The sequence below is a fragment of the Diceros bicornis genome, chromosome 18 (genome assembly GCF_020826845.1).
Source record: "Diceros bicornis minor isolate mBicDic1 chromosome 18, mDicBic1.mat.cur, whole genome shotgun sequence".
In the NCBI taxonomy this organism is placed as follows: Eukaryota; Metazoa; Chordata; class Mammalia; order Perissodactyla; family Rhinocerotidae; genus Diceros; species Diceros bicornis.
Genome location: NC_080757.1, coordinates 60,278,789 through 60,297,935, shown reverse-complemented (window position 1 = coordinate 60,297,935; position 19,147 = coordinate 60,278,789). Strand labels below are relative to the sequence as shown.

The window sequence follows — 19,147 nt, the reverse complement described above, 5'->3', positions numbered from 1 at the left end:
CCCGGTGTGCTACGTACACCAGCACTCAAACACTTGCTGATGGATGGCATGGAAGAGTCAACGTTACCTCACAGCCACGCAGCAACCTAGGAATTGAAATTGCAAACAATATGGCTCCATCTCCACTTTAGGTATTGACCAAGCTACTGAATGCCTCAGTCTCCCTGTTTGATGCAGTGACCTGAGTCAGACTCCGAGAGGCCACTGTGAACCCACTAATTGCTCCCAATGTAGTTGTGTTAATTCTAAATACTAAACCTACGTATGCCCTCTTTCCAGGACTGCACCTGAAATACAGCCAATTTTGTGCCTGACTCAGAGTTTGCATGGCTGCCAGTTGGGAATACCTTCCCCCACCGCGCCTGGCTGGCTCCTTCTGGCCAAGTGGATCTCCGTCCAAGTGTCGCCCTCAGAGAGGCCTTCCTGGTTGCTCAATCAAAGAAGTACTTGTCACTATGTTATGGCTCCATCTAGCACTCTTTGTAATTTTATATTTTCTTATCTATGTTTTGATGTTTCTTCCTCCTGATTAGACTGTAAGGTCAATGAAAGGAAGGACTGTGAAGGTCTTTTTACTGCCCAGAACCTAGAGCAGAACTTGGCACACATCAACCATTAACAAACATTTGTTGAATGAATGAATGAGAGGTCCAGGAAACAGACGCACAGTTCCTAAGTGCATTGAAGCTTAGAACATAGATGCACCTCTCAAAGCTGGCATCTCATATATGACTTATCGGCTTCTAGATCAGAAGGTGACATACTCGAATGAGAGTGGGTGAGCTCTTTCTCTGGAAAGGCAACATGGCACAGTGACCAGACAGAATAGCAGACGGGAACAAGCTCAGGAGCCAGCTGACGTGGGGCAGATGCGGGCTCTGCCACTTACTAGTGACTCTGAGCAAGTCACTCAACTTCCTTTTGTCTAAGTTTCCAGAGTCTGAGATAGAGATAGTGCCAGTAGCTACTCCCTGGATTGTTGTGTGGACCAGAAGAGCTAATACACACCCAGGGCCTCCAAGAGTGCAAGGCACACCAAGGCCTATGTTGCTATCACTGATCGCAAGTGTACTGGCTGTGCAAATATGAATGACAGCGAAGCTCTAAGCACTCCTTTAATGGACAGATCTGAAGAGCGACTGCTTAATGCAACCAGTCTTCCTCCCTCTCTGCCGAATGAAACAGGGCCAATACCAGGGGCTGTGAAGAAGAGGACAGTCTACGCAGCCAGAACTTGAACAACACACTCTCAGAGCAGACTGAGAAAGGAGGGAAAGTCTGCCTGCTTCAATATGGACAAAAGTGGGATGAGGCACTGGTTCAGAGGAGGGTGACAGAAGCCCACAGCCTCATCTTCTCAGTCACGTGACTGCTGTGATAAGCATCCCCAGCCAGATAGAGCAATTCACAGGAGACAACAGCACCACACCAGAAAGGCCAATAGAGTGACTGGTAGGCCCTCGCTGGGCCTCACTGCAGCCTTTCCCCTCTCACCACCTGAAGCGTGCCTTCAACAAAGAAAAGCCGCTTGCAAAACCATCTGCATCCCTGAATCTTGGCAAAGCGAGGGCATCCATTAGAGACTGGTAGACACACACTTTCTTTAGGACACCAGGAGGGCAGTGAGGGCATCAGGCGGCAAGGAGAGATGAAATTAGTGCCTCAGATGCTAAAACACATCATGCCGTGCTGTGCAGGCCTTTGGTTTAAAGACAGAGGCCAGGATTTTGGGCCCACTGTGAAGGAAATGGAAACTGTCTGTGCTGTGTGCAGGTGCCCCTATGGAGGCCTCTGAAACCTCTCACGCTCTCCCTCGGCAGATCATCCCCAATTTCATCTCAGAGCTGAGCCTCCTGCACACTGGCTATCAGGACTAACTAGGGATGCCGTGATGGGGTGTGTGTCCAACAGAAAGGGGGCCCAGCACCCCTCATGCTCCCCTCTGACCTCAGAGGGATCTCAGCGGGAGGCGAGAAGCAGAAGAGCCTGGACTTAGCCCAGTGCCACTCAGTCCCGAGGGCGGTGCTCGCAAGCAAGGCTGAGTGGTTACTGCTCTGGGGGCCAGGGAGGGTCTGTTATTCTGTTACATTACAGCATTCCCACATTTCCACCAATTACTCACATTCTCTCCACTGTGCAGTCTCTCGGGTTTCTGTTTTTCCCCACTTCATTTCTCAATTAGCTTCCAGTGAATCATTTCTCATCTTATCAGTGACTGGCAGGTGTTAACGAATTACTGATTTTTCACCTTCAATCAGCCAATATAATATATTTAATGTTGGAAAGAAAGGTACTTTTTTTTTTTTAAAGGTTGATTTGTTTATTTATTTTTTTCGCAAAGCCCCAGTAGATAGTTGTATGTCATAGTTGCACATCCTTCTAGTTGCTGTATGTGGGACGCGGCCTCAGCATGGCCGGAGAAGCAGTGCGTCTGTGCGCACCCGGGATCGGAACCCGGGCCGCCAGCAGTGGAGCGCGCGCACTTAACCGCTAAGCCACGGGGCCGGCCCCAGAAAGGTACTTTTTGAATCAAGACTGGTATCTTTTCATAGTTTTCCTTTCAAACATAATACATGTTTACAATTCTGACTTGACAGCAGAGTAAATTCTAGTCACAGCTACGGAGCCCACATAATGGCAAGTGTGGGCTGCTGCCAGCCCCTCGCAGACCTTCTGCCTGAGCCGGCCCTTGGAGGACACTGCTTTCCTGTCCTGCAGCACTCACTGGGGTCAGGGCAATGGCGTGGCTCAGTGCGCGGGCTCCAGGCAGTCTGTCTGGCAAACTCCGGCTCCAGCATGCCCACTCAGTGAGACACTGGGCAGACTGCTTGCCCGCCCTGTGCCTCAGTTTCCCCTTCTTTAGACTGTGGATAATAACAGCACCTCCCTTCAAAGGGTTCTAGCAAGGACGAGCCAAGTTAATATCTGTACAGCCCTTTACACAGTACCTGGCACACAGTAGGTGCTCCATAAATGTTACCTATGATTATTATTCTTAATTGTCAACCAAAAGAATCATGAATCACCTCAAAACTGCTACTCGGGCTTCACAGGAAGCAGGACAGCAACTCATTTCACCCAAGTCACAGGATTGTTAGCTATTCCAAAGATGCTATTTACACATAGCTGTTACTCATGAATAATTTTTGGTGCATTCTGTGCCTCCAGTGATCACAATACTAACAGCCTTGTGGAACAGGTTCAAGTCTTTCCGATCCCCTGCAGCTTTCTGAGTACCCTAAGATTTCCAGCACTGTGTGAGCATTTCATCACTTTGCTTCAGGGCTGAAAAATGTCCCTTAATTTCCAAGCATGGATCTTACTGCCACTGTCTCAAAGGACTCAGAATATAAATATGTGCTGCAGTGGCAACACGCTTATTTATCAGGCTGCTAGATTTGCTTAGATAATTAGAAATCGGGGGGTGCTCAAGGAAGGTTCACTATAGTTTAGTTCCAGATACAGCAGCTTAGTTAGAAAACAAATTCCTTCTGTAGCTTTAAAGATTGCTAAATAATTATAAGACGCAAACACCACCCATATCTTCTCTCTGGTCTTGTGCTGAGACTCATCCGACAAAGGTGGCAGAAGCTGGTAAGGGGTTAATACTCGACATCCTGGGAACCTTGTGTTTAGCAGTTAAACAGAGGCCGCTGTTTGAAACAAACCACATTTATTATAGAATTACCATGCAGTAATTCTGAAGTATGAAACTTTTCTACCAGTTTCTCCAGTGATGGCAAAGTGGAGGCCTATGACACAATTAGGCGGGATTTCTGACCACCTATGGGCAGCAGGGGAAGGCTCTGGCACCTCAGAAACCAGGCAAGGAAAGGGTTACTGAAAATCTGATCCATAGCTAAACATAGTCTGTCAAATGTTTTCCAGACAAGGAGAAAAGTAAATGTGCTGTTTTCCAGAAGTTGCTGTCTTTGTTTTTGCAGCTATTGCCATCCTACGGTGAAACTTACAGAGTTGCAGCAGGACCCCTGCAAATTGCTCCAGCTCTAAGTGTCCAAAAGTTACCATGGACCTGTTACATAATAGCATGTTGCACTGAACCTGTTATGTAATGATACCTAGACCTTGTTATGTAATGGCATGTTATAGTGAACTTGTTATGTAATGGCCTGCACATGCACCCTGATTAGGCCCAGCTGTATACAGTTGTAACATATCCTCTGCACTCTGGAGTATAAAGTCTCCAACTGCACCAAGCTCGGGCGGACACTGCTTTGGGAGCTGTCCCCGATGTTCTCCATTGCTTGTACTAGCAATAAACATTTTTCTTCACCCGCTTCAGCCTTAGTTGTGCTTTTCTGCTCCCCACTCACCAAGAGATGGACCCACTGAGTTTGGTTACACTAGTGTCATAAAGACGGCTGGAAAGATAGGTCATGGAAGTGGGGCTCAGTGCCACCCTCAAGCTCCTACACCCTACTGCTCCAGGTCCTGAGGCTTCCGGGGGGCTCTGTGGGGGCTCCTTGGACACAAAGTCACCTGCCATGCAGGTTGCAGGGTAGGATTTCCTCATCAGCTGACATTGACATTAACAGCCGAGCTCTGATCCCACAGAGCTTTGGCCCTGGAGGCATTGGGACACACAAAGCTGCACATGGTGGGAGGACAGTTTCGAGGGAGCAGCAGATGAGGGCATGTGGGCATGGGACACATGCCTGCCAACCCAGTCCATGCACGCCAAACGCTGCCTGGGCACCCACAGCCAGGCCTCAGCACGGCCACTCACCAGACTCGTGTCAGGACGACCCTTCACACAGAGAGCAAGGGCCTCAGGAGGGAAACAGCAGGCAGAGGATGAGATGCACATTCTTCTTATTTTTTGCAGGTCATTAAACTTGAAGGAAATAAAACCCAACCACACAGGCCTGAATTCTCCCTGTCTCATCTCCGTATTATGTCTGGTCACTCTGTCAGGTGGGTATAGTGACCAGAGTAGCCTTCACACTCAGAGGTGACAGAGGGGTTCTCAAACGCAAGAACTTTCATGTGGTGAGCTGAAATAAGACAATAAACTGTATGCAAAGCTAAGTGTTGAGAATCCTTAAAAGCTAGCAAAAACCAATAATGTATCAAGTGACAGCCTAGCTCACCTTATGTTTATGCATCACAAGAAGTTCCCTAACGTCTGTCTATCCTCGCAATCTACATAGCTCACACTGCTCTAGAAAGATAAATACTTTTTAGGGGCTTCCTTGCTGATGGGGTTTTCCCCTTCCTCCCCACCAATCTACAGTGCTTAGGATTTTGCTCAGAATAAAGAACTGCTAAAGAATAAATGAAACAGGATCAAGGAATTGAGCAAAAGACCTCATTTCTGTTTAGTCCCATAGCTGTAATTAAAAACAAGTTACCTCACCCGTTAACCTGGACCACGATCAGTTCATCCAACAAGCTGTACTGGATGCCCACATAAGGTTCGCACAGCTCCATGGACAATGGCCACACGCATCCCCACAGGAGAGACTGGGGAGAGGGACAGTCACAAACCACCCCCTAAGAGTCAACGCTGGCAGAGAAGTCAAAGTGATGGATGCCCTCTGTCAGCTTTAATGCGGACACGATTCCAGGAACCTGGAGCCCCATTCCTCTTGAAGAGGAAGATCAGTCACAGCAAGCAGGGACATGTGGGAGCATCACCCAACCCACCACCAGGCTCCCCAAGATCTCACTCGGCAACCCTCTGACAGCTCTGTCAATATTGTGCAATTGTTTTATTAAAATCTCTCAAACTATTCAAAAATTTATATATTTTGAAATCTTCTGTGGCTTCTCCAAACATCAGCTACTAATAAATTTTAAAAAAGCAACACTTATTGGTCCTACCTGGGGTGGGGAGGCTGGTAGAGTGGTGCCTCTGCCCCCATTTTGCTCAGTTACGTGGCCAGGAAGGGGAATCTTGGGATGAACATGTATCACAGGATGCTGCTTGAAAGCCCACCCCCCATGGCAGTCACTGGGTAGGACATGGCTTCTAAAGGAGGAATGCCCTCCTGCTGAATCTGATGCAGGGGACAGACAGCGACATTCCAAATCCAACCCACAGAGTCTGTGAAGAATGATTCTAAATCAACCGAAGTGACTGGTCCACCTGAGCAGGAGCAGTGAACTAAATTTTTTTTGTGTGTGTGAGGAAGATCAGCCCTGAGCTAACATCCATGCTAATCCTCCTCTTTTTGCTGAGGAAGACCCGCTCTGAGCTAACATCTATTGCCAATCCTCCTCCTTTTTTTCCCCCAAAGCCCCAGTAGATAGTTGTATGTCATAGTTGCACATCCTTCTAGCTGCTGTATGTGGGACGTGGCCTCAGCATGGCCGGACAAGCGGTGTGTTGGTGCGCGCCGGGGATCTGAACCCAGGCCGCCAGTAGCGGAGTGCGCGCACTTAACCGCTAAGCCACGGGGCCGGCCCATGAACTAATTTCTGACTACTCTATTTTAGGCAAGTTTTGAAAAATAAGACAAAAAAAATTCGGCAGAAATCGTTCTGCACAGCTGCGAGTCTCACAAATGAATAATATGTTTGGTTCTGCACTATGTTACACGACAGCTGTCCAAGTGGACTTGCCCTCACTGATGTGTGGGTTAACATCACAATGAGCCACACCCCAGTCCTGAGGGAACCCCAAGTGGCCCCACTGCAGGGAGTGAAGATGAAACATGGCCCCAGAAGGGTATAAGCCATAGAACTCACTGTAACCAAGAGTTATGTATTCTGAGAAGAAACCTCCAGAAAATGATAATGAAATAGGTGAAAATGAGACATTTTTTCCAGGAATGTTCTCTGAATATAGAAACCACAGCAGCCTGAAAGAGTCTATTAAACATAGATGTGCTGTAATGCTGCCTAGCTTCAAACTGCAAAATCAAATCTGCTTGCTGAAAAATTTTCTTCTTATAGACTGTAAGTATAATTGGAAAGAAATATAAAAATTTTAAAAATAGAATAGCTTTTGTTTTAAATTGAAAATCTCTTGAATAAGCTATAGAAATTAACAATTGCACCTACTCATAAACAGACCTAATGGTGGTTGTGGCCAGGTATCTTTTGGAGCGAAACATCTAGATTTTTCTAGTGCTATGTAATTCTAAAGTTTGGAGTTTGTCCTGGCACAGAAAACAAATATAATTCAACCACTCACATTCAATCTAACCTTTGCCAGGCTACATGGGAGAGCAGCCCGGTGGTATTTCAACCTGGAAATGACTATGTGTGTTGATTTGTGTCTCTCGACTGAACTACACTTTTGCTGAGTTGTATTCAGAGATCAGTGACTCAGACCCTAATCAACATACCTTAAAAAGTTATTCATAATAAAGACTTGAGGTTTTTAAACGACTTGTTCTTATTCTCTTTTTGTCACCACCGTCACAAGCCCCCCAAGAAGCCCTATCCTCAATGCCCTAAGAGAAAAGTGTGGTTCATTCTGGACACTCATAGCCTGTCCCAGTTAGTCTGGACAGCAAGTCTTCTAAAATGCAAACCTCTCTGAAGTCAGAATTATCTCTTTTTAATTGCACAGTTGGACTTGAATACACAATTTTTCATAGGACATATGATGGCATTTGCCTGATGGTGAACAAGATAGGTGTATGAAAAACATTTCCCTCCCTAGTCTTTATCTGAAATCTAAATGGCTTCAGAAATGTGAAGTAATATTAACAGTTTTCCGTACTGTAGCTTCAGCACAAGTGCTAAGAGAACAGAAGCGTTTGTGGGGGCAAGTTGACATCCACTGAGAGCCGACAAAGGTGAGGCTGCATCAGGGAGCATGATGCCCATCAGTACCATTCACTCCTCAGTCAGACCACCACGACGCCCACTCTTCAGGACGGGGACAGACACGGAGGTGAAAGACGCACGTCCAGCAAGTGCAGCGTCTAAGGGGTGAGGCCAGGATTCCAGCCACGTCTGTCTGACTCCCGTCCACAGTCTCTCCACCACATCCCCTTCTCTGACCCCCGATCCCCACTCAGGATGCATTTTGAAAACTGCCTGCTGTTAATGACAGTTAATTATGTTTTTCTTCTTAAATTAAAACACATACACACCCAACCTTTCAGCATTTCACCAATTTTGTAGCATGACTTGGCACAGGAGAAAGAAGAGGACAATGGGAATTTAACTGTCAGAAGCTAAAGTGTAGGTTTATTAGCTGACAAAGTCACTTAGTGCTGGGGAGGGGGGTAAACAGTAAGTGTTTCTGGGAAGGACACCAAGGGTTGCAAACTCTGAAGTCATGATTGAGAAAAATAATGCTTGATAAAAAAATACTAAAATCTTAATATATAGTGTTTACTTCTATTTTTCAATCCTCATTATCCAGTATAAGTAATGAGAGTGAAAGTTTCTTCCCAAGAAACAACAGAGCACATTTCAAAGAGGAAACACCACTTCTTCTCTCAGATCCTGGTCTCAGTTTGCTCCTCCAGTCCAGGCTCCTTGGGCCCAGGCCATGTCTGCTATGCTGCCCTTCAGTCACTTTGAACTGTACTCTCACACAGGTTTCTTATTTCCCCAACTTATGTATTATTTTATTTTCTAAGTTGTCATACAGTAAATTGTCTTTTTTGGTGTACAGTTCTATGATTTTAGCATGTGGAGATCTGTGGAACCACCACCACAATCAGGGCAGTGAACATTCCATCAACTCCAAAACTCCCTCTGGGTGGCTCTTTATAGCTACACTCTCTCCAGTCTCCTAACCCCTGAAAACTACTGATCTGTTCTCTGACCCTACAGTTCTATCTTTTCCAGAATGTCACGTGAATGGAATCAGTCCACACAGTGCTGCTGGGATCACTCACGTGGTTGTGTACCAAACGTCCTCCCTTTTTCTTGCTGACTAGTATTCCATGGTATGGACACACCACAGTGTGTTTCTTCATTCACCCCAGAAGGACATTTTGGTTAAGTTTTTGGTGATGATGAATAAACTACTATAAACATTCTTGTATAAGATTTTGTGTGAACATTAAGTTTCATTTGTCTAGAATAAATTCCCGGGAGTAAGTAGGACTGCTGGATCATATGGTATATTTAGAGGCATAAGAAACTGCCACGCCCTTCCAGAATGGCTGCACCATTTTCATTTACACCAGCAACGTACAAGAGTTCTGGCTGCTCTACATCCTCACCAGCGCTTCATATTGTCAGTCTTTGTTGTTTTAATCCTTCTAACAGGTGTGTAGTGGTATCTTGTTGTGGTTTCATTTCCCTAATGGTTAATGATTTTGAGCATCTTTTCATGTGCTTATTGGCCATCCTGAAATCCTTTTCAATGAGCTCTCTCTCTGTCTTTTGTCCATTTTCTTTTTTTTTTTGAGGAAGATTAGCCCTGAGCTAACATCTGTTCCGATCCTCTTCTTATTTTTGTATGTGGGTCACCGCCACAGCATGGCTTGACAAGTGGTGTAGGTCCACGCCTGGGATCTGGACCTGCAAACCTGGGCCACCGAAGCGGAGCATGCTGAACACAACCACTACGCCACTGGGCTGTCCCCTCTTTTGTCCATTTTTTAATCCGCTTGTTTTATTTCCTTATTTTTGAGTTTTGAGATATCTTTATATGTTCTGGATACAAGTTCTTTGTCAGCTATGTGATTTGCAAATATTTTCCCCAAGTCTGTAGCTTGTCTTTTCAGTCTCTTAGCAGTGTCTTTCAGAGAGTAAACATTTTAAATTTTGATGAAGTCCAATTTACCAATTTTATTATTTTATGCATCGTGCTTAGGGTGTCAAATCGCTGCGTACATTTTAAGTCTGAGAAAGTGAGAGGACAAGAGTTGGTTGTCCTGACACCGATGTCTGGGCAGAGAGAGGGTCTGTGTATGTGAGGACCACAGAAAGATGCCCAGAGACCTGGCCGCAGGGCCAGCCCTGCACTGCCAGGTGGAAAATGCCACCAGGAAGCTGAACTGAACTCAATGCCAGGTTCCTCTTCAGTAAAATTAGGGGGTTTGACTAAATAATTTAATTTTTTCCTGAAAATTATGTGATTTTTAATAGCTCTTTTTATTCTGGAGACTCAGAACATGTCAGGCTCTCTGTCTGGGCACATATGGCTCAACAAACACGAGCAGAGCACAGTCTGGAGCAGCCACAATTGTGCTGAGTGACCAGGAGGGCAGAGGACAGCACAAACTTGGGCATCCAAGATGGAGAGAGTGCTGGGACACCATCCAGCATGGAGATGGAGGAGGGGGCTGGGTTCATGCTTCCTGCTGCCCTCCCTGATGGGAGAGGAATAACAACTCTGTCCCTCCATAGGGAACTCTGGAAACAGTCACAGGGAGGCAAAAATAAAACAAAACCAAAAATATTTTAAACCAAGAACTGTCTGAACAGGCCACCAGAAACAACCTAGCTCTGATAAACTGTAACTTTGTAGAAATTTTAACGGATATGGTTTATTTGAGAAATTACATGTATGTGGCAATACACAGTATAGGTAATGGTACAGGTAATTGGGCATTCTATAACTCAGAAATGGAGGGGAAATAAAGACCCTAAAGAGAGAGTATAGCAAAGACTGGTAAAGGGAGTTCTAATGCAACAGCTTTGCAAAACTGTGAAATCTCGTCAAGGAACCAAACCAAACAGACTGGCTGACCCGACAGATCTAGTTATTTTCTTATTTTTTAAAATTCTTTTCCATGTGCTGTTTCTTGATGATTACATTACTATTTAGCACTTGGAAATGGTTTTCCAGGTCACAGTCTTTCTTGGAGGTAAAGCCGGCTTAGAACACGGAGAAGCAGCTCTCACGAGCAGTGGCGCCCTGAGCCTGCGTGTCTCTAGAAGAGAGTTGTGCGAGTCTGGCCACAACGTGGGCAAACACGGAAGATTTCTTAAAAGAGAACACCTTAACACCTGTGTTGCTCGGCCTGCGTGTGCCACAGCATGGCCCTCTACTTCCCGACCACGAGTATGCCGAGTGAGTGGGGACTGCACAGCAGACAGGAAGGTGGAAATTCGCCGTGTGGATTACCCATGTTTTACACTTGGTGAACAACAGTGCTCTCAAAACCGTCTATCACCAGATTGCACCATAGCCCATGGTTTGTAGAGAACTAGCAAATGCACGTGCCTGGAGCAGCACGTACACAATAAAGGGTTGTGAAAAGAAGAAAGCAGACAACTGGTTTACTGTTGTGTGTTACACTACATACTGAGGGGAGATGGATGGTGACGCATGTCCAACGAGACTCTGGAACTTGCGCCCTCACCAATGACCGTCAACTCGACAAGCCTGTGGTCTGCAGTCCCTGCTCTGGCCACCGCATCTGCACCAGGCCAAATCACCTCGTATCTGTTCTGATGTAACACACTTGGCTCCCCTGAACGCAGCTTTAGCACTGGTTCTCAATAACAACCTGCAAAGCTCCCGTTACTTTGAATCCAGCTTGCCAGCACCCTAACCTGTCAATGCACCTCAATCTCTGCCTTGGCCAATGTTGCCTTTCTAACAAAGACTTTTAAGTCTCTGTCAACTATGGGCTGGTTTTGTGATAACCAAGACCTACTCTTGAGCAGAAGGACTCCAAACCTTTCCATTTGTCCTGCTAGCACCAATCAATATTATGCTAATTCCTTCTTGTCACAATATCCCATTTTGCTGGTGAACAAATGCATCCTGAAATAAACAGATGCAGTCACCAGTCACCTAATTTCCTTAGATATTTATTCAAAATTTAAAAGGAAAAATTATACTCAAAGAATTGTTCGCAGGTATCCTAATTATATTTGTTGACTCCTTCCTTTAAATTTATTTGCACATGTATTTTACTTGTCTATATTCTTATAAAAAAAATTTTTAAAGGTGGAAAAAATCAAAGTCAATTAACACTGCTCCTCCCCCCTCCTTTCTCCAAATTCCACTTTTGTACCCAGAACAGAGTGAACTACAAATATATCATTTCATGACTTTTTTATGTGTACTCACACACACACAGAGTTATGCATTATCTTAAAAATACTCTGGGTATCTCCAGAAATAAAACCACACATCTACAAACAGCTAATCTTCGACAAAGGAGCTAAGAACATACAATGGAGAAAGGAAAGTCTCTTCAATAAATGGTGCTAGGAAAACTGGACAGCCACTTGCAAAACAATGAAAGTAGACCATCTGCTATCACCATTCACAAAAATTAACTCAAAATGGATCAAAGACCTGAAGGTGAGACCCGAAACTATAAAACTCCTGAAAGAAAATATAGGCAGTACACTATTTGACATCGGTCATAAAGTGATCTTTTCAGATTCCATGTCTACTTGGACAAGGGAAACAAAAGAAAAACAAGTGGGACTTCATCAGATTAAAGAGCTTATACAAGGCAAATGAAACCAGGATCAAAATGAATACACAACCCACCAGCTGGGAGAAAATATTTGCAAATCATACATCCGACAACGGGTTAATAACCATAATATATAAAGAACTCACACAACTAAACAACAAAAAAACAAACAACCCAATCAAAAAATGGGCAGAGGATATGAACAGATACTTCCCCAAGGACGATATACAGATGGCCAATAGGCATATGAAAAGATGTTTAATATCACTAATGATCAGGGAAATGCAAATCAAAACTACACTAAGATATCACTTTACACCCGTTAGAATGACTATAATCACCCAAACAAAAAACAACAAATGTTGGAGAGGTTGTGGAGAAATGGGAACCCTAATTCACTGCTGGTGGGAATGCAAACTGGTGCAGCCTCTATGGAAAACAGTATGGATATTCCTCAAAAAATTAAAAATAGAAATACCTTATGATCCAGCTATCCCACTTCTGGGTATTTATCCAAAGAACCTGAAATCAACAATCCAAAGAGGCTTATGCACCCCTATGTTCATTGCAGCATTATTCACTATAGCCAAGACATGGAAGCAACCTAAGAGTCCCTCGACTGATGATTGGATAAAGGAGATGTGGTATATATACACAATGGAATACTACTCAGCCATAAAAAAAGACAAAATCGTCCCATTTGCAACAACATGGATGGACCTGGAGGGTATCATATTAAGCGAAATAAGCCAGAAAGAGAAAGACAAACACAGCATGATTTCACTCATATATGGAAGATAAACTAACACATGGACAGAGAGAACTGTATGGTGGTTACCAGGGGCAAGGGGTAGGGGGAGGTGGGCACAAGGAGTGAAGGGAGGCATTTATACGGTGACTGACAAACAATAATGTACAACTAAAATTTTACAATGTTATAAACTATTAAGACATCAATAAAAAAATACTCTGGGCATCCTACTGTGTGCAATGGTCTCAATTTGCCTTTTTCATTTAACATATCTGACAGACCATCCCACATCAGTACAAGTGTAGCTAGACTCTCCTTGTACTTGCCGTCTGGCGAGCAATCCCCAGTAGGTATGTACTGCAATCGAGTCCATTGGGCCTCTATTGGTGGACATCTGGGCATAATACTCTTGTATATTTCCCCTGCTACACAGGCAAGTTGTTTTCTAGGAGAGAAACCTAGAAGTAGATTTGCTTTTTCTACCTAATTTAATTAAATTTAGGCCTTAGCTGTTTTAACACAGGATTTTGAAAATAAAGACTTAGAAAACAATTATCTTGTATGTTAATTCCAGAAGAAATGGGGTTCAGAGCAGAAAGGTTTAAGAACCACTATCTAGACAAACAGAATGAGTCAAATGAACACACAAACAAACAAAAGAATACAGGTCAAGTGTAGAGCCATGAGACAGTATTTCAGACCTAAACTGGTTCACAACAGGAGGCAGACAAGCTGGCCCACTGACCTGGAAGGACAAGGAGAAGCACTGCAGCTAAAATGCGCCAGAAAGGACACCTCCTGACTGCTCCTCCCCATTTGCCCTGAGATAGAACATAAAATGGGTGGGGATGGAAGGCTGCAGAGTATTAAACGGAGAGCTGAAAATCAGGGAGACGCTGAGCTACGATCTGGCCTCTGCAGCCGTGGAGCAGAGATGATCTGCATGTGCCGTGATACATTTTTGCTTCAGCTTAGTGTTGGGAGTATTTTTAAATGTTCAAAAGGATTCAGCCTTTTATTCTTTTCTTTTAATATGGCCCCGCATTTAGCTATGTCCTATGCTAAGCACTAATGTAACAATCACAAATATGGCCTTAATCAGAGAAAAGAACATACTCACATGAAAGGGAGATGGCCTCATGCTAATAGGAAGTACTTCTGAGAACCTCAAGTGATAAAAGGAGAAGACTCCCCCTCAGACCCAGAAAGCCTCAAGAGCTTACAAATCCTACTTACTTTTCTATTAAATCCAGTGTGACTCCAGGCACCAGACTAACACACTTCTGCATGCAAAACCTGCGGAGAAAGAAAAGAGAGTGAATTTAACAGGAAAATGCAACAAGCCCACAGAAAAAGTAAAGAGGCAAAGGTGTGGTAGGGATTGCCAGGGTGAAAAAGAAACCCGGATTTCCTCAATTCTGGCAGCTTTTAGATTTATGAAGAAAATCTCACTGCCAGCCTGTCAAAGCGGCAAGACCACAGAGCTGCAACAGTGAGTTTTCAGTAGATGGAGAGAACAAGTCTGCAGCGACATGAGGCAGAGCCCACCCGGGGACGGGGGTGGGTGGGAGGGGAGGGCGTCAAGAGGCGACGAGAAAGGAAGCTTCCCCCTCAAATAATGGACAGACTGGACTTTTCCTCTTTTTTTCCTTCTTAAGAAAGTAAGCTGAGGAGAATAACGGAAGAATCAGTGAATAACCTCCAGGCACACAAAAGAAATTTATAGGAGAAGACGAAGAAAAGTGAATTCAATCATATCATTTTAATTATCCTAAAATCACAGGAGTCAGAGCAGAGAGACTTAATATCCACAGGCGGAGCCATCCTGGAGAGCTAGGATGGGACTGGCGACTATCCTTCTTCCTTCCCGTCAGGGCTGTTGGCACCACCAAGACAGAATCAATGGTAACACAGAAGAAAAGGGCAACTTCGTATTTTTAGGGGGAGAAATGTAAAGCATTTAATTCACCTGCTTTACAAAGTTAGAACAAATAACCCCCTCTAAAAAACAGCAGCAGGCACACAGCAAATACTCCCACCTACAAAATGCATTTCCATCTATCATTGGCTGGACATGAGAAGGGGAAGACGATGGAAGAAGGCCAGTGGGCCCAAGGGAGGGGACAAATACAAGGACCAGGCCTCATTCAGGGAGACAGGGAGTGACACGTGTGAGGTGGGCAGGTGAAAGAAAGATGGGAGGGTCAAGAGACCCAGAGGTGGGAAGACAACAGACAAGGCTGAAGACAGCATACCGTGGGCAATTGGCTCCCGAATGGCAGCCCTGAAGGATGGGGGATATGAAGCTGGCTGTTGGGGACCCCGGGCACCAAGTCCAGCCAGGCTCACTACCTGAGGAAGCAATGCCTCGCTCAGCCAGCAGAGAGGAAGTGACGTCTCTGGTTGAGGCAGCAGTACCAGTGTTCTCTCGTTCACAGAGCAGAGGAAACAAAAGTGTGGGCCACATTTGCCTGACTCAGAGAGCAGCCCTCTCCCACGGGCACAAAGGCTCGGCTGCCGAGATGCTCCATCAGCGAGTCCATTCCATTCAGAGCAAATCCTTCTGTCAACTCCATCTTCAGATAGCTCTGGCTGGCCCGCTCCCATGCACCCCTGCACCATGCACACGCAGCACAGTCTCGTGTAAATCAGGATCTCTCAGTGAATAAAATGCTCTACAGGAAACGCATTCTCCAGTCTAATTCTGAGTCCTATGCAGACCATGGTGGTTTGTCTTTTTGTCTATAACGTACTTATTGACTGGGACTTCTGGATTCCAGTAATGACAGAACAGTTTGTATCAGACTAATCCTGGTGCCAATAACAATAATAAGCTCTGGACAAAATATAAAAAAAACAACCATTTGAAAGCAGGAAGGAACAAAAAATACAGGCAGAAATGAAAGGGATATTACCCTTAAAAGAATAACAACTCGGGGTGAGATCCACCTTTATCCAGCTTTTCCCACAGGTACTCCCCAATTCACACGGCACGTGGGGGTGGTGCTCAACTGAAAAGCAACTGCCTTATGGGGGTGAGGAGTTAGAGATCAGAACTGAAGGCTGCCGGGAACTTCGGGGGGAAGTGTTAGGAAAGAAGGTGTCAAAATCTTCGAGCAAGCTCTCCTGGAGTCCTGGGCTGACCCCCGCTCTGCACACGTGAGACAAGACTCTGAGGAGCCCTGCGGACACAGCGTCTGCAACGCCGAACATGCTGAGCAGAGATTTCAACGCTTGCTCTCCAGTGTACACACAGACAGGGAGAGCCAGCCGGTCAAATCAGAGGAGCTTTCCACTGACACCCCAGAGGGTTCATGCCCTAGTTACAACCACATTCCAGGATTCAGAGCCACACTCCAGAACTAAGAGCAAAGCCAAAGGAGACCAGTCCTACAAGCAAGCAAGCACAAGATCAATTAAACAGCCTGGGAGAACAGAGCTAAACGCTCTTCAGAGGAAGATAACAGAATCCAGAGTTTCTTAATGTCTCATCCACAATGGAGAGTATCCTATCTAAAATCAAGAGAAAAAAGTTAGTAAAACCAGATTCATAGTTGTCTAGATTTTGGAATTAGCAGACAAAGACTTTAAAATTATAAAAATAACTTAATTATTGACTGGGAAATAAGCATTACTATAAATCCACTGAAAATATAAAACTCCATTAAATAGGAAATGAAAAATAGGGACATCATGCAACTTTAAAATATTCATGGTATGGTTATATGCATAAAAGCAGCATGGATAAATCAGTCACTGATGATCCAAAATTTTACATCAGCAATAATATCAATTCCCTTTGCACCAGAATTGCTAACAACTGGTTTGGTTGTTCACACTATTCTTTCCTTCCCCTACACAAGAGTGTTACCAGGCAATGAAAGGCCAGAGAGCAGGCAAAATAAGAGGTAATAAAAATGGCTCAAAAATTCCACAAAACCGGATAGTAACAATTACAACAATCAACACAACAGCTGGTACTTATTGAGTGCTTACTGCCTGGCGCTGGTGATGGAGCTCATAAAAAGGCTCAGGCCATTGGACTCCTCTTTGTCCGACACGCCATTTCCAAACAGTGGAGGAACCCTGTCTGCTTTATGTTAAGAGTTACACAGCACCTGACACTGCTCACCTCCTGCCTGCTGACCCTCCAGGCCAGGGTTTCTCAGCCGGGCACGATGGATACTTGGGGCCAGATATTCTTTGTCACTGGGGGCAGCATCCTAGCCTCGACCCATGAGACGCCAGCAGTACCCCCACCCCAGTTGTGACAAGCAAAAATGGCTCCCAACACTGCCAAATGTCCCCGGGGGGGCAGAATCACCCTCCCAGCCAAAGCGCTAGCCCAAGCACCAGCATCTTTCATGTTTTCCAGAACAGTCTCTGCTTCCACTCTTGCCTGCCCTCCCTACCTCTCTCCTAGCCAATTCTCTACTCAGCTGCCAGAGCAAACCTTTTAAGAGGAAATACTGGAATAAGTCATTTCATCTGCTTAAAACCCTCTAGAGGCTTCCTACTACTCGAAGGAAATACAAAGTCCTTATCTAGGCCTACCAAGGCCCTGCAAGGATCTGGCTTCCAGCCACTGCTCTGACTTCATTTCCTCTCTCACTCTTGCTCACCGACTCCCCTCATCCTGACCCACTTTCTGTTCCTTCAACACACCAAGCACTGCCCCATTTCAGGACCTTTGCACTTGCTGTTCCATTGGTCTGGAACATTCTTACAGATAACTGTAACGTTTACTCCTTTGTTTTATTTAAATTTCTACCTTCTCTGACCAGCCTAAGGAAAATAGCACCTCCATTCTCTATCCCCTTATCCTGCTTTTTAAAAACAGCATTTATCACTCCCTGATCTTTTATTATATGTTTGTTTATTACTCATCTTCATCAGAGAAGACAAGTTCAATGAGTGCACGGATCTCCCTTATTTTATCACTACATCGCCAGGGCTCAGAAAGGTGCCTAACACGTAGTTTGCTACTCAATAAATAGATGTCAACAGCGAATATGGTGTAAGATTGATTTGGTAGTGTTGACAGATTTCTAATATTTCACATATATTCTTTTTTTCCTGTCACTCTTGAAAGTGAGTGTCTTCAAGATTTTTATGAAGAACAAATTAATTAATGTTAAAAAAACAATAACTGTAACCTTATAAAGTATCATATAACTGTTGGATGCTGTTGCTGTTTCTGAGAATGGAAATATATTAAATTTTTTCCTAATTAAAAAAAAAATGTGTTTACCATAAAAATTAAAAGTACAGAAAATTACAAGTGAAAATTACCCCAAATCCTAAGATAACTGTTAACATTTTCATATTTACCTTTGACAAAAAATTGAATCATGCTGATTTTGTTCTAGGATAAAGGAAATCACAGTCACTGTAAAATCCCAAACAATACAGACACATGTAATGGAAAAGTGAAAGTCTGCCCTGCGCCTCCCCCACTGACTCCGCAGAAGCAGCCATGGCTGACAGCTGATACACCCCTGTGCTTCCTGTGCCCAGCGAATGTGTACAGCCAATATCTTCACTCAGGTTTTGTTAGGGTTTTGTTTCTTACCGCAAGAGAATTGTGTCATACACACTACACTTTTTTTTTTTTTTTTTTAACATTTCTTTTCCAGCATTTTCAAACATTCGACAAACTTGAAAGAATTTTGCAGCATCCCACCACCTAGGCTCCACCGCTGGCATCTGACTACATTTGCTTTACCACATCTCTGCCTCGCCATCCATTAATACATCCTGTTTTTGGTGCAACTGAAGATATGGTACACTTTCCTCCAAATTCTAGATCTCAGTATTGTGTATTGTTTTTGTCTTCTGATGTAAAATCACTTACAGTGAAGTGCACACATCTTAGTTGTACATTCTTTGGGTTTTGACAAATGCATACACCTGCGTAACCCACACTGCTACAGAGACCACTACCAACATCTCAGAAAGTTTTCTCTCCCCATTTCTCAGCCAATTCCTACTCCCTCCCACTGCCCCCAGAGGCAAAAACTGTTCTGATTTTATCACTGATTTATTCCTGTTCTAGAATTTCATATAAACGGTGTCG

The 19,147-nt window shown here is 44.5% G+C and overlaps 1 protein-coding gene across 5 annotated transcripts in view; it reads right to left on the bottom strand.

Moving 5' to 3' along the window:
• Positions 1-19,147, bottom strand: part of RPTOR (regulatory associated protein of MTOR complex 1) — a 403,326-nt gene that overhangs the window by 153,473 nt on the left and 230,706 nt on the right. For 4 of the 5 annotated variants that reach the window (XM_058561824.1, XM_058561827.1, XM_058561828.1 and 1 more), the window contains exon 7: positions 14,308-14,367. The exons of the other annotated variant lie outside the window; for it this stretch is intronic. In XM_058561824.1, coding sequence (XP_058417807.1) covers positions 14,308-14,367 — 60 coding nt within the window. The remainder of the gene's footprint in view (positions 1-14,307; positions 14,368-19,147) is intronic. 5 annotated transcript variants of the gene reach the window in all.